General features: G+C 36.2%; 1 protein-coding gene across 1 annotated transcript in view; it reads left to right on the top strand.

The window, feature by feature from the left end:
- LOC134851910 (short transient receptor potential channel 3-like) overlaps nt 1-12204 on the top strand; it is a 50367-nt gene that overhangs the window by 649 nt on the left and 37514 nt on the right. Inside the window, exons 2-9 of the mRNA XM_063868185.1 lie at nt 4497-4760; nt 4901-5033; nt 5243-5344; nt 5688-5882; nt 6506-6750; nt 7227-7424; nt 9154-9272; nt 9551-9692. Coding sequence (XP_063724255.1) covers nt 4497-4760; nt 4901-5033; nt 5243-5344; nt 5688-5882; nt 6506-6750; nt 7227-7424; nt 9154-9272; nt 9551-9692 — 1398 coding nt within the window. The remainder of the gene's footprint in view (nt 1-4496; nt 4761-4900; nt 5034-5242; nt 5345-5687; nt 5883-6505; nt 6751-7226; nt 7425-9153; nt 9273-9550; nt 9693-12204) is intronic.

The raw sequence follows: 12204 nt of genomic DNA, 5'->3' as shown, positions 1-12204 counted from the left end.
ATCAATCAATGAATCTGTTGTTACAAATGATTTAAGTTCTAAATTTAACTTTGAATCAAACCGTTATAAGACTGTACAATAAAGTTTTCACAAAACTGGCAGCTGAAACCATGGGCGGATCTAGGGGTTGGTCGGCGTATTCTCAAAAAACTTAGGTCGACTACAATTGACTTCCAAGCTCTCCCAAAGCACGGAACAGACCCTATTGTGGCCAAAATTTCTGCGCCGCAGACAAAATTTTGAAAAAAAACAGGGCAGAAAAGGCGTTTTTGACACTTATTGGAAAATTTAGAACCAAAAAATGGTGTTTTTTTTTGTCAGCGCTTTCCCCTCAAAATTAGTAAATATTGGCGCCAAAGGCGCCTTTAAAAAAATTGAGGATCCGCCAGCAAAAAATGGATATCACAAAATTTGATGTAAAATCTTCAAAAATTTTTGACAAAGAACTTTTTCATGAAATTGCGATTTGCGTGAAGCGTGAATTCGCTTACGTTTTTCTCGAATGGTTCCAACTATTTTGAGCAAGGAAAGTTATCACGTAGAGAAACCATGAGATTTAAAAGTTGAATGATGTTTCCACAAGATAATAAAAAACATTGATTAGCACCATCGTCAACAAAGTCTGGAGTTTCACAGGAAGAGCATTCTCAAAAGCTCACAGGAGCTACTGGAGGGAGAAGGCTATATTATGGCGGAATTTCAGATTGTGATAGATTCCTTGAAAATTATTCTGTCTAATTCAGAGATTAGGTTTTGATAGTTAGTGGTTTTGACCTCTGCATTTAGTAACAAAAAGTTCGGACAGACAAAATTAATCAAAAAGAGCAATTGACCTGTTTTGGAAAAATTGGGCATTTAAAAATTAATTTTTCAGATCGAGTTTGTGTCTCAAGGTTGTCTGGAACATCAAAGTTGCATGCAAAATACCGTCAAACTGGTTTGCTGTTTTAATTAGTTTTGTCTGTCCGATGCTTTTTCGAGCTCTTTGAACTTGATCAATCTTCTTGCCCAAACAAAAACTATTAGCTGTGAGGCATAAATTTTGCTTAAACATATTCCAGTATTTGAAATGTAAGCAAAAACGCTGTGGAGAAATGAGTTTTCGTCAATTTTTTCGTCTTTTATATTCTCTGTGAAGCTTTTATCAGCTCATTTGCTTCTTTTTGTCCAAATTGGACTGACATAGTCTCAACTTGCGTGCAAAATGGCACACGCTAGTTCGGCTCAATCAGCAATTTTAAGAAGGCCACGAGTCGACAAATAGCAACCCTTGGTGAATTATTTTGAAAAGTGCTTCTGGGCAATATAAAACATTCTCGTGAAATCTTCACAGAAATTCTGGGCAATGGCAAACAAAATTAATAAATGTCTCTTCAAAGTTTCATTTGGGCTCGAAAAATCTATTCTATTTACCCTAAACAGCCAAAGATTTTGGTTAACTTTTCAAAATCCATTGACATCGCAAAACTCCAAGTTTTACATTTGCAAAATTTTTATTATAGTCGTGCTCAGCTAAGATACCATAGAAGTTTTTAAGGACATCTTTACTGCTATTGAACACTAATTTTGAGAAGGAGCGCTTGCTAGACAACCGCTTACTTGCTGTTCAGTGGGAAATCACCTTTTTGTTTGTCTAGCTCACAAATAATTTGATTTTTCTGTATAATTAGTTCCTCAAAAAATCGTAGAACAGCCTGTACTGTACATATTTTTTCACTAAATGACTCCAGTTTGATCGGGTACTGTACTAGTTTTGACGAAATGTAACTGTAGGATTGATAAATAATTATTTCCAAACAAATTAAGTCAGGATTCCAAAATATGTTCGTCTAGTTTGTTACCTGCTCACTTGCCTCTCATTGCTCGAGCTGAACTACTAAAAATCGCATATCAAAGATTCACTGTTTTGACTCTAGTTTACGAGAGTAATTTTTAGTCTCAACATCTTTCAAAAAATGCCTTCGCTGCTCTTGAAAATTAACCGTGAAGACAGCGCGCAAGACAGGAGCTAATTTTTTATCTGGTTAGATTGTTCCAAAAACTGGTCAAAAAGACAGTTTTTGAGCAAAGATTATTATCACGTAGATACGAAAGCCACAGCAATAGTCACAGATTTAACAATTTCTATGAAAACAGCAGTATCTTGAAAACCATGAGGTTTACAATATGAAAAGTAATTCCACCATAAAATGAAAAATAAAAAGATTTTTTTTTGGATAGCGCCAGCGTTAACAAAGTATGGGTTTTCACAGAAAGATCATTCTCAAACGCTCACAGGAGCTACTGGATCGAGATAGCTAAAAAAATGGCGGAATTCCAGATTGAGATAGATTGCCTGAAAAGTAATTGGTCTAAAGCACAGATTAGGTTTTGATAATTATTGGTTTTGACCTCAATATTTAGTAATAAATAGTTTGAACAAACAACACTAATTAAAAAGACCAATTGGCCTGTTTTGGTCAATTGCTTTTATAAGTTTCAAATTTTCCATGCCAAATTTGTGTCTCAAGGTTGTGATTGGAACGTCAAAATTGCATGCAAAAAAAATCAAAACAGAAAAAAATTAGCTGTGAGACATAAAAATCACCTAAAACATACTGGCGATCCCTCATCCAATTATCAATTGTCTCGTAATAAATTAGTTAGCTCTGATCAAGTAAAAAAAACTTCGAACAATTTGAAATTGAGCAAAGTCGTAATAGCTTTGATAAGCTTTAAATTTCATGAAACTAGTCAGTTCGCGAAAAGTTGAAGTTTTCTTAGCACGCTATGAAACTTTGAAGTATTTCAAGCTATTTCTTTGAACAAATCAATACGCGGAAAAATAATTTTTTTATAACATGCTATTAAACTATGAAACTTTGAAGTATTTCAAGCTATTTCTTAGAACAAATCAATCCGCGGAAAAATAACTTTTTTTATAAGATGCTATTAAACTATGAAACTTTGGTTTATTTTATGTTATTTCAGATTAATTTATTTTGCCAAAAGTTTAAGTTTTTCTCAGCAAACAACTCAAACTATTAAGTTTTGGAATTTTTTATAATCTTTCATAAAAAAAATTGCAAGGCAACTATCTTAAAACTTTCAGTTGAAACCATTTAAGCAATGAAACTTGTAAATAGTTCTAATTAATTCTTAGACCGAAATGTGCTGCAAAAGTTAAATTTTTCCTGTACAAAATTTTCAAGCAATGAAAGTTTGAAACACTAACATCATGTTATTTCATAGATCGAATCAGTTGGTAAAAAATAAAACTTTTCTCAGTAAGCTAATCGAGCAATGAAACTCTGAAAAACTTCAAATTAAAATAAAACTTCAAATTTTCAAGCAATGAAAGTTTGAAACACTAACATCATGTTATTTCATAGATCGAATCAGTTGGTAAAAAATAAAACTTTTCTCAGTAAGCTAATCGAGCAATGAAACTCTGAAAAACTTCAAATTAAATAAAAGAACAAACTGCTTTGCAAAAATTAAAGTTTAATTGTGCAAGCTATTAAATCAAAAAACAAAAAGTTTGAAACATTTCAAGTTATTTCATAGAGCAAATCTGTCCGTGAAAAATCAATTTTTTTAGCAAGCTATTCCAGTTATGAAATATTTCAAATTACTTCATAGCGCCAATCAATTTATTGAAGCTAAAGTTTTTTCGAAGCATGGAGGTTGCTGTCTTAAGATGATACATGAGTCTAAAATGAGTCTGAACGCAAGTTTTTAACCAAAAGGTGTACTGCTACTGTCTAGCATTGAAGTTTAATCGAATTCATTTTTCCTAAGCGTTCTGATCTGAGCCTTCTTAAACGTTGTGCTCGATAGATAATTTACTAGCGTCAGTTGCATCGTTAATTGTGTTGCTTCCATAGCGCATTAAGACAAATTGCAACTTTAAAAGAATATATTTCGAGAGAGAAGTGCTTCTGGGCAACTTAAAACAGTCTCTGCAAATGGCAAATCTCCATAAGAACTCTGGGCAACGGTAAGCAAAATCACAAACCGACTCTTCAAAGCTTCTTTTTTTTTTTGGGGGGGGGGGGGAGGGAAACAAGAACGTTTTTGGAGATTCATAATTATGTTCATCCACTTAGTTCCCTGTAAAGCTGGTATTGCTTCTTGTAGCTCGAGTTTGGCTGTCATAGTTTCAATGATGTGAGTAAATATAGGTGTATTCGGCTACCATATACACGAATGTAATGATCGCGTCGACAAAACAGCGTGAAATATTTTGGCCAAATTATTTTAAGAAGTGCTCAAAAACGGTATTTTGTGTCTTATTTTGCCAAACGGAAAGTAGAAAATGTCCGTTTAGTGTTTCCAGAATTCTCGAAAAAACCCATTTGATCGACTTTAAGAAAGTAGACAACTTTGCGAAATTTTTTGAAGATAGGTACACAAAAGTCCAAGATTTGCACATGCCTCCACTAACAACCGCTTTTATTCAATAATTTCATAAAACTTAACTCCTTTGTTCACTAACTAGAAAAAAATGTTCTAAGGTGATTTGGAATCTGTTCAAACTATGTTGGCTGAACCGAACGCTCTCCTGAACTTCCGTGACTCTCATGGCTTCACGCCACTTCACCATGCAATCAAAAATGGACATGAAATGCTATGCAATCTACTCTTATTGGACGAGAGAATTGACCAATCAGATGTGCTACACGCCGCAGTTGAATACAGTCGACAAGAGATTGCTCGGATGCTGATTGGTAGAGGATTTGACGTTAATGCGACATCAACAACTGAAGTGTTTGGAAAAGGTATTTAAATATTTTTACAAACTGACAAAATGAGATTTTGCACCTCGAATCCAACCAATTTTTACTGAGTTTCGGCTTAAAAATTTTTAATCCTCGTAAGTTTATGTTTAATGGGTCTTTTGTATGGTTTTTTTTTGTAGGATATTGTCCCCTTCAGATAGCGTGTCTGAGAGACAGCACCTCCATGATCCAGCTTCTGGTCTCATCGGGCGCCAATTTACTCCAGAAACCAGACAGATCCAACATATCCAGTGGATGTCTACAAGACTGCAGGTGAAGGGTTATCGAGAAAATATTTACAAAATATTATAATTACTTTTAAGCTTTTTTTCGTTATTTGATTTAAAGTCGTTTTTTTCTTCTCTGAAAAAATACTAAAAATTCTTTGCGGTTTTGACGAATTCTATGTGTAGCTTCTTAAAAGTTTATGATTTATAGACTCAACTCCTAACCCTCGAGGTTTATCTGAAGCTATGTTTCAGAGCGAGGATCCAGCTGTTGCGTGCTCTGTCCAGTGCCTCCTACATTTCCCTGGTGTACGTTGACCCCATTGCACGCTGCTTCGAACTATCCAAGTGCTGCAGGTACTTCACTTAGAGGATTGCAACTGAGCTCCGTTTTGGAATCCATCTTAACGCGACGTTACCCCGTGGCTTAGCATGTACACAAAACTTGAACATACTATGCACTATGCAATTTTACCCCTATGACGATGAATTTATTAAATAAATACCACAGTTGCATCAGCTGGTTGTTTTTTTCGGAATCTCCTTAAAAATCTCCTAAAATATTTTTTCTGAATCTCTTTAAAAAATCTCCTAAAATATTTTATTAGATCATTTAATGACCTCTCTGTCGTATTTCCATAATTGATTCATAATTTAATTTCACGTGGCATTTTGATTTCATGCATAATTTTGGTTTCAGGTGGCTAGGTACCTGTGAGAATGAGTTGTCCGATCACTACTTGAGCATAGAGATGGACTTGGAAAGACTTGCTGCCCAGTTCGTGAACTCAGTCGAGGCACAGCATGACGTCATCACTGTGCTCAGTCTACACACGACAAATATGACGTCATCAACCTCTTCGGCAATCCAGAACACCAAAACAGAGAATCAGAAGTATCCAGTCTTCTTATTTTTTACCCTATTAGTTGTCAAATTCTGGGTTTTTATTAGTTCACTTTTCTTTTGTAGTTGAACAATTGTTTGAAAATTTTGTGAGGTTTTTTCCAATTTCTATAAATGACTCAAGTTTCTTAAATTTTTCAGAGGGCGAAATTTTTTCAGAAGTAGGGTATTTAGTGTTTGAAGGGGAGAAAAACTAAATACTTGATTTTTTGAAATTCGATTTACGACAACTTATTCAAAATGACTTTTGATGATATAAACTGCAACAAAATGGGTCAGCGTGAACTTTTCAACAGACTTTTACACTACTTATTAGATGCAAATTGCCGTATGAGCAATTTTTAAATAATTTTATGTAATTTTTTTTAAATGGTGGGAAAGTGGAAAATTTCATCGACCTCAAAAAACTAATGAAATGTCAACATGTTCAAATCGTTCGGTGGTAATCGAGCCCTTTTAGTTGAAATGTGGATTATCAACTAGCACTGATCAATAAAGTCGTAACCTTCTGGCTATTTGTACGGTAACTGGAAACAAACTTGGTTGATTTATTTCTTTACTGGAAACAATTTTTTTGGAAGTATTATCGGATGTATCAAAATAAATGACTTTAGGTCCACTGAGACCCTTAAGCCGAACCCAGAACCTCAATTGGTGAATGAGACAACCAAATTGCCCGTTTCGACAACTGGCTGTAAGTTGGATCTTAGCAGATTGGACTCAACCAGTTCTGCATATGAGAAGAGTGGGCCAAGGAAGATGAGAAGGAATGAACTTGAAGAGGTGGAGGATACTTACAATTGTGGCCAGAAAGTGGAGATAGGGGAACGTCTCTGCAGACTGCAGCAGGCACTGAGAGGTACTGCTTTTTTAAAAAAAAAGTTTTCACTCTCCTTTTACTTGCAAAAGAAAATCGAACACAATCAAATATTGTCAAAAAGATATCAAAACGTTTTAAAATTCTGAAAGTTCAGTTTTTTTGTAGACAATTCAATGCAAATTGGAATGAGAAAATTTTTGTAGGCATATGTGTTATTCACACAATATATCGCGATGCTGAGGATGGTAAGTTTGTGATGCAGAGAAGTCACGGAAAAGTACAAGAAAAGTTTAGAGAAAAAACCAATTAGTTGATATATTGTTTTTTTTTCTCTCTAAATATTATGAGGGAAGACCTTTAATATGCACAAACGTGCGTTTCAGGGCCTGAAATGCACGTTTATGCATACCAAATGTCTTCCTTCGTCAAATTTCGAGTAAAAAACTAATTAGTTGATAAATTGATCTTAAGACCGAAGTTAGGTTTCCCGAATGTCCAAAACTTAGCTTTTCTAGGAGGCCACAAACTGTTCATAGCCCATGCTCACTGCCAGCTGGCTCTGGCGGATGAGTTCACCCGAGGCATGAGTGGAGGGCGAGGAGGAGGGGGGACAGGAGGCGTTGAGGGCAAGGGAGGGTGGAGACACAAGGCTAACACCGAAAGACTCAAGACAACTATGCTGATGCTACTCGCTACACCACTGTGGATACTTGGTCTGTTTATAGATTAGTGCTGAAATTTACATAAAACATACATTGATCGGGGTCCAAAACTAACTATTGTTGTAATCCTCCTTTAAGAAATTGAAAATGGGCCTATCACTAAGAACAATGGGCCTACCACTAAGAGCCTACCACTAAGACAAAACTGCGGAGAATTTAGAGGGTAACTGTTAAAAATGGTAGAACCTTTAGCCTCTAAATTAGTTACTTATTTTAAAGGAAATTTTAAATTACTAGATAAAATTTTTCCGGAGAACTGTAATTCTGTCTTGAACTGTTGAATGTAGTTTTGGCAGAAGTGATCGCTCTAGGATTTTCACGAAGGTGGAAACGGATTTTCAAAAATTTTCAAAAGATTTATCAACCTTTTGTGAATTGATTTCCGAGAGCTCCTAAATTACAATAGACCTTATTTTGACAAAATTTTCTGCGCTGCCGTCAGACAGCGTGAACAAACATTTGGGTAGTAAAAAAATGTATATGGGGGTAGGTGTTGGACAAAAAAAGCCAATTTTGTGAGAGTCAAGTTGACTGACCTTTTTGAGAATTCAAAGATAATCAGAAACTGGATTCCAAAGTGCAGTAAAACTACAGAAAAACCTGCTATTTAGGATAAAAGCTCCTCAAAGATTTTACAATTGGCTCAAATTAATGGACCATTTGTCCAATTTCTTAATTTCATTATGAGATTCCGCTTTCTATCGAATGAGTGCCAGATGAATTTCCGGTTCAACGAAAATTCAAAAACGAAATTTGATGTTTTGTGGGACACCGAATTGCAAATAAAAGGATTTTAATTTAAAACCACACTTGGTGTCTTCCGAGTTTTTTGGAGCAGCTATTTCGATTTTAATGAAATGTTTTGTGTGAAAATATTTTTTTTTGCCTTAATTCAATAAAGAATGGACACAAGAATTCCATGTAAAGTCATGGTTCAGTAATTTCCAGGAAAAAGTTTTTATTTTGAAACCAATTCAGTCGAACGAAATTAATAAATTTCCGAAAAGTTTTCTCAGTTGTTGAAAATTGGTTGAAAGTTTTTGCTTTTTATGTTTAATTTTAAGAGATTAAAAAGAGCTAATAATAATAATTATTAAATTTTGACGTTTATGCGATTCTCAGAGGATTTATGAAAAGCTATCAGGCCTGTCTAAGCCTAATCCGTTTGTATTACTTCCTCATATTCGCGACTGAGTTACTTTGTTGAGCGATGCTCTTTTTTGCGACGAAAGGCTGTTTTTTGCGTGTAGAAACGTCTTCTGGTACTACTATCGCAGCTAAAGTCGGTCAGGCTGTGGTGTACGTGAAGTTAGAGGTCAAATGAGAGCTCATACTCACACACCATCATTGCTATGGCAGGGGATCGAATACACGATCTGAGAATCTCTAAGTGAACACCTTAACCCTTATGCCAAGTTCTTTCTATATAGAAAAGCTTTCAATTAGTTTTTTCAAAACATAATTTCATTCTGGTAAAACTAATTTTTGAAGCTTTTTGGCGCTTTCTTGTCAGTAAAATATTTTTTTTTAAATACTGCAAAAAATAGAAAACAATTGGAATTTTTTTTTGAATTTTGTGAAATCTTTTTGTTTTGTTATTCATTTTTTGAAGTTGAATTTATTATTTATGGCACTTTTAGTCATGTACTAAGCTCTCGTCCAGCTCTTTTCAAGGCCATATCCAGTGCCATCAGAAAAAATTTTATTTCTTTGCTCTCAGGTTTGTTGATTCTGCCTCCAACCCCCTCCACAGATCGCTTCCTGCACATCCCGCTCATGAAGTTTGTGGCCAACATCACCTGTCACGTGACTTTCATCTGTGCCATGTCCTACTCCCAGGTGGGCTCAATAGAAGTTTACTTTTGATACCCGTCTCTTGCTTCTCCCAAAGTTTGCAGATAAGCTCAAAAAATGTGTCAAGTTCAAAAAAGGTCTGAAATTAAGGTATAATTTATGATTTCTAATTAAATTATTAGAAGGAGAGTAAATTTTTTCACACTTTCTTTTGAAAAAATTTTGTTTTGAGGAGCTAAATCAAACATAGGAGTGGTATATAAATCGAGGAAATGAACTCCAAGTTGATGACTATTTTTCAAAGACAAATTGACACTCTCTAGGTCCGTCTGACACCCCCTAGTGCGGGGGATCTGTCGGGTGACTCATTCACTCACGGCAGACCCATCAGTTGGAGTGAGATGGTCGTGTTTGTGTGGGTAGTGGGCACAGTTTGGCGCGAAATTCAGGAGATGACTAACAAAGGTGAGGCGATGGATATGGCGATGTGAGATCGTGATTGACATCTATAGCACTGGGCAATTTTATAACTAGATGTATATAGGTTAATGGGTATACAGGTTTTTCACTAATTTTACAAGAACATTTTGTTTTACTAGCAATTTTATCAATACTTGTAGTTTTTTGATAATAGCCTGGCAATGATCTTGAAATTTCATCTCGGGAGCAACAAAAATCTCTACAACTAAAAAATTTTACAATGAATGGTCCAACCTTTGAATCATTCTGATTGAACCAAATTTTTCGAATTTGTTAGTTCGAATTTATTAGTTCATGTGATAACTAGTAGTTTAATGCAAGGGATTATAAAACAGAATGAGTAAAACGTTTAATTCAAACTGATAACTTGTCTTGGTTTTAGATTAGAGATCATGACTATCTTTTCATGTGTCTCTTAGATCAGCAACGTCCGAAATGACTATTGCGTTTGGCCTGCATGAATGGCCTTGAATAATAATAACAATACATAACAGAATAATTAATAGCACTATTCTCCAGGGTTACTGTGGTAGCTATACTACACGGTACCACATTCCCCTAGCGACAACAAAATTTTATATAGTACTTTATGAAATTTTATAAATAATACGAGTTGATTCAAAGTTTACTGAAAAAGTTCTCTTTTTCTTTAGTTTTCCTTTGTTGTCTTCTTCAATACTACCTCCTTGTTTCTTGCGGCGTTCCATGATCCCGCCTCGTCCAGCGATGTAGCACCAAACTTTCTTTTGAAGAGGTGTCTCTCTAGCCTGTCAAACGTGTTGTTTTCCAAAGTTTTTTTGTTGTTTAGGTTTAACTTCGCTAATCGCAATCTGTAGGCCTCAAGTGCTGCCAAATTTAACTCAGTGACATCGTCCTCACAATCGATCAGTTTTATCGAGTGTGATACGGGACTGCCATATCTCTTCGGTCCCTGGTTTTTTGTTTGTCTGCTACTCCGTCTGACTGACCTGGTATCTTCCTCTTTTTCCGATTCATCCGCAAATCCTGGTGTGGAGTAATCTACTGGGTCCATTTGTTGTGTCAGTAGTTTTTCTGCTTCTTTTTGGACTCCTCGGGTCAACACCTGGTTTGTTATTTCCTCCCATTCTTGCGATGTCATGTTATTATTCTGGAATGTGTCCAGAATTTTCTTTTCACTTGTCTGTTGTGTGATTCTTTTGTTTGTTGGAGCTTCTTTCGGTGCAGACGACTCTATGTATACTGCCTCATTGCTCGTATCCCGTTTTTTAGTAACTGTTTTGGCAGGTTTTGTCGTTCGTGATTCTTGTATTTTGCCTCTTGTCGGTTTTGTGTTCTGAAACACCGGTCCTGTTCGGTTTTCCCCTTTTTCCTCCTAAGTTAAGACCTCCGCCGGTCTTAGTGTCTTTTGATGTGACTATGCTCGGCGAGTTTTGGATTTTTTCCTTTAGTTGACTATCTTCTAGGTTTTCGTCTATTGTCCCCCGGTCTTTCGCGTCGTGTTCTTCAGCAGAATCGCTGTCTTCCTCTTCCTGAGGTGTTACTGTTTTCTGCTGTTTACTTCGCGGTTCTTCCCCAGTTGGGCTCCTCTTCTTCTCCGAGTTATGTGCTTTGGGCTGTGCTGGCAGTTTAGATCTCGCTATGTCGCTCTTTCTGTATACTGCACCAGCAGCCGTTTTGATGGTCGATGGTGTCTCTGATACTATCTTGGATTTCAAGGGTATTGTCAGGGCCTTTCCGCTTTTCCTTTGTTTGTGTTTCCGGAGGAAACTTCCAGACAAATCCTCCTTTAATGTAGTTTGTTTGTCCTCGATGAATCCACGTTCCCATGAGTATAAGAGTTCTTTCCTCAGTTCGGGTTTTATCGTGCTGGTTTCATCTACGACCCGGCGTAGTTCGCTGTCTGAGAGATCCCGTCTGGTGGCATTCCACCGAGCGTTTGCCTCTAGAAATTGTTTTAATTCCTTTGCTCTGGCCTTATCTTTCGCTGTCGCCGTGTCGTGTCGAAACAAAGGGCTTGTGTCCCTGCTATGCTGTCCTTTCCGAATGATTTTCACATTCTCCCTCGACTGATTGATTCGCCTTTTCAGCTGTGATGCTGTAAGCGCAGATCTCTCCAAGTGTTCTTATCTAAACGATCAGAATCCATCAGAAATTTATCCCTTACAATCTTAAATTCCGTTTTCGGTAATCGACCAAAGTGTGCTTCAAACGGGGACACTTTTATTGATTTCTGTTTATTCCATCTTAGGTCCCTAATTATTGTGCTCAAGGATAATTTAATCGATTGTACTTTCTCTTCGAGTAGCATTACCCCCAATCTTCTTTTAATGGTTTGTATCGTTCGTTCAACTAAGCCGCAACCTCGATGATCCCCGACTGGACAGAATTTTTGCGCGATGTTATTTTCGGTGCAAAATTTTTTCATTGCTTTCCCTTTGAACCCAGAAAATTGATCCGTTTTAATTGATTCCGGTATTCCATGTGTGTCTATGTAAGTACGGAGAAATTTTATTGT

This window comes from Symsagittifera roscoffensis, chromosome 7 (genome assembly GCF_963678635.1).
Source record: "Symsagittifera roscoffensis chromosome 7, txSymRosc1.1, whole genome shotgun sequence".
NCBI lineage: Eukaryota > Metazoa > Xenacoelomorpha > Acoela > Convolutidae > Symsagittifera > Symsagittifera roscoffensis.
This window is presented reverse-complemented; position numbering and strand designations above follow the sequence as displayed.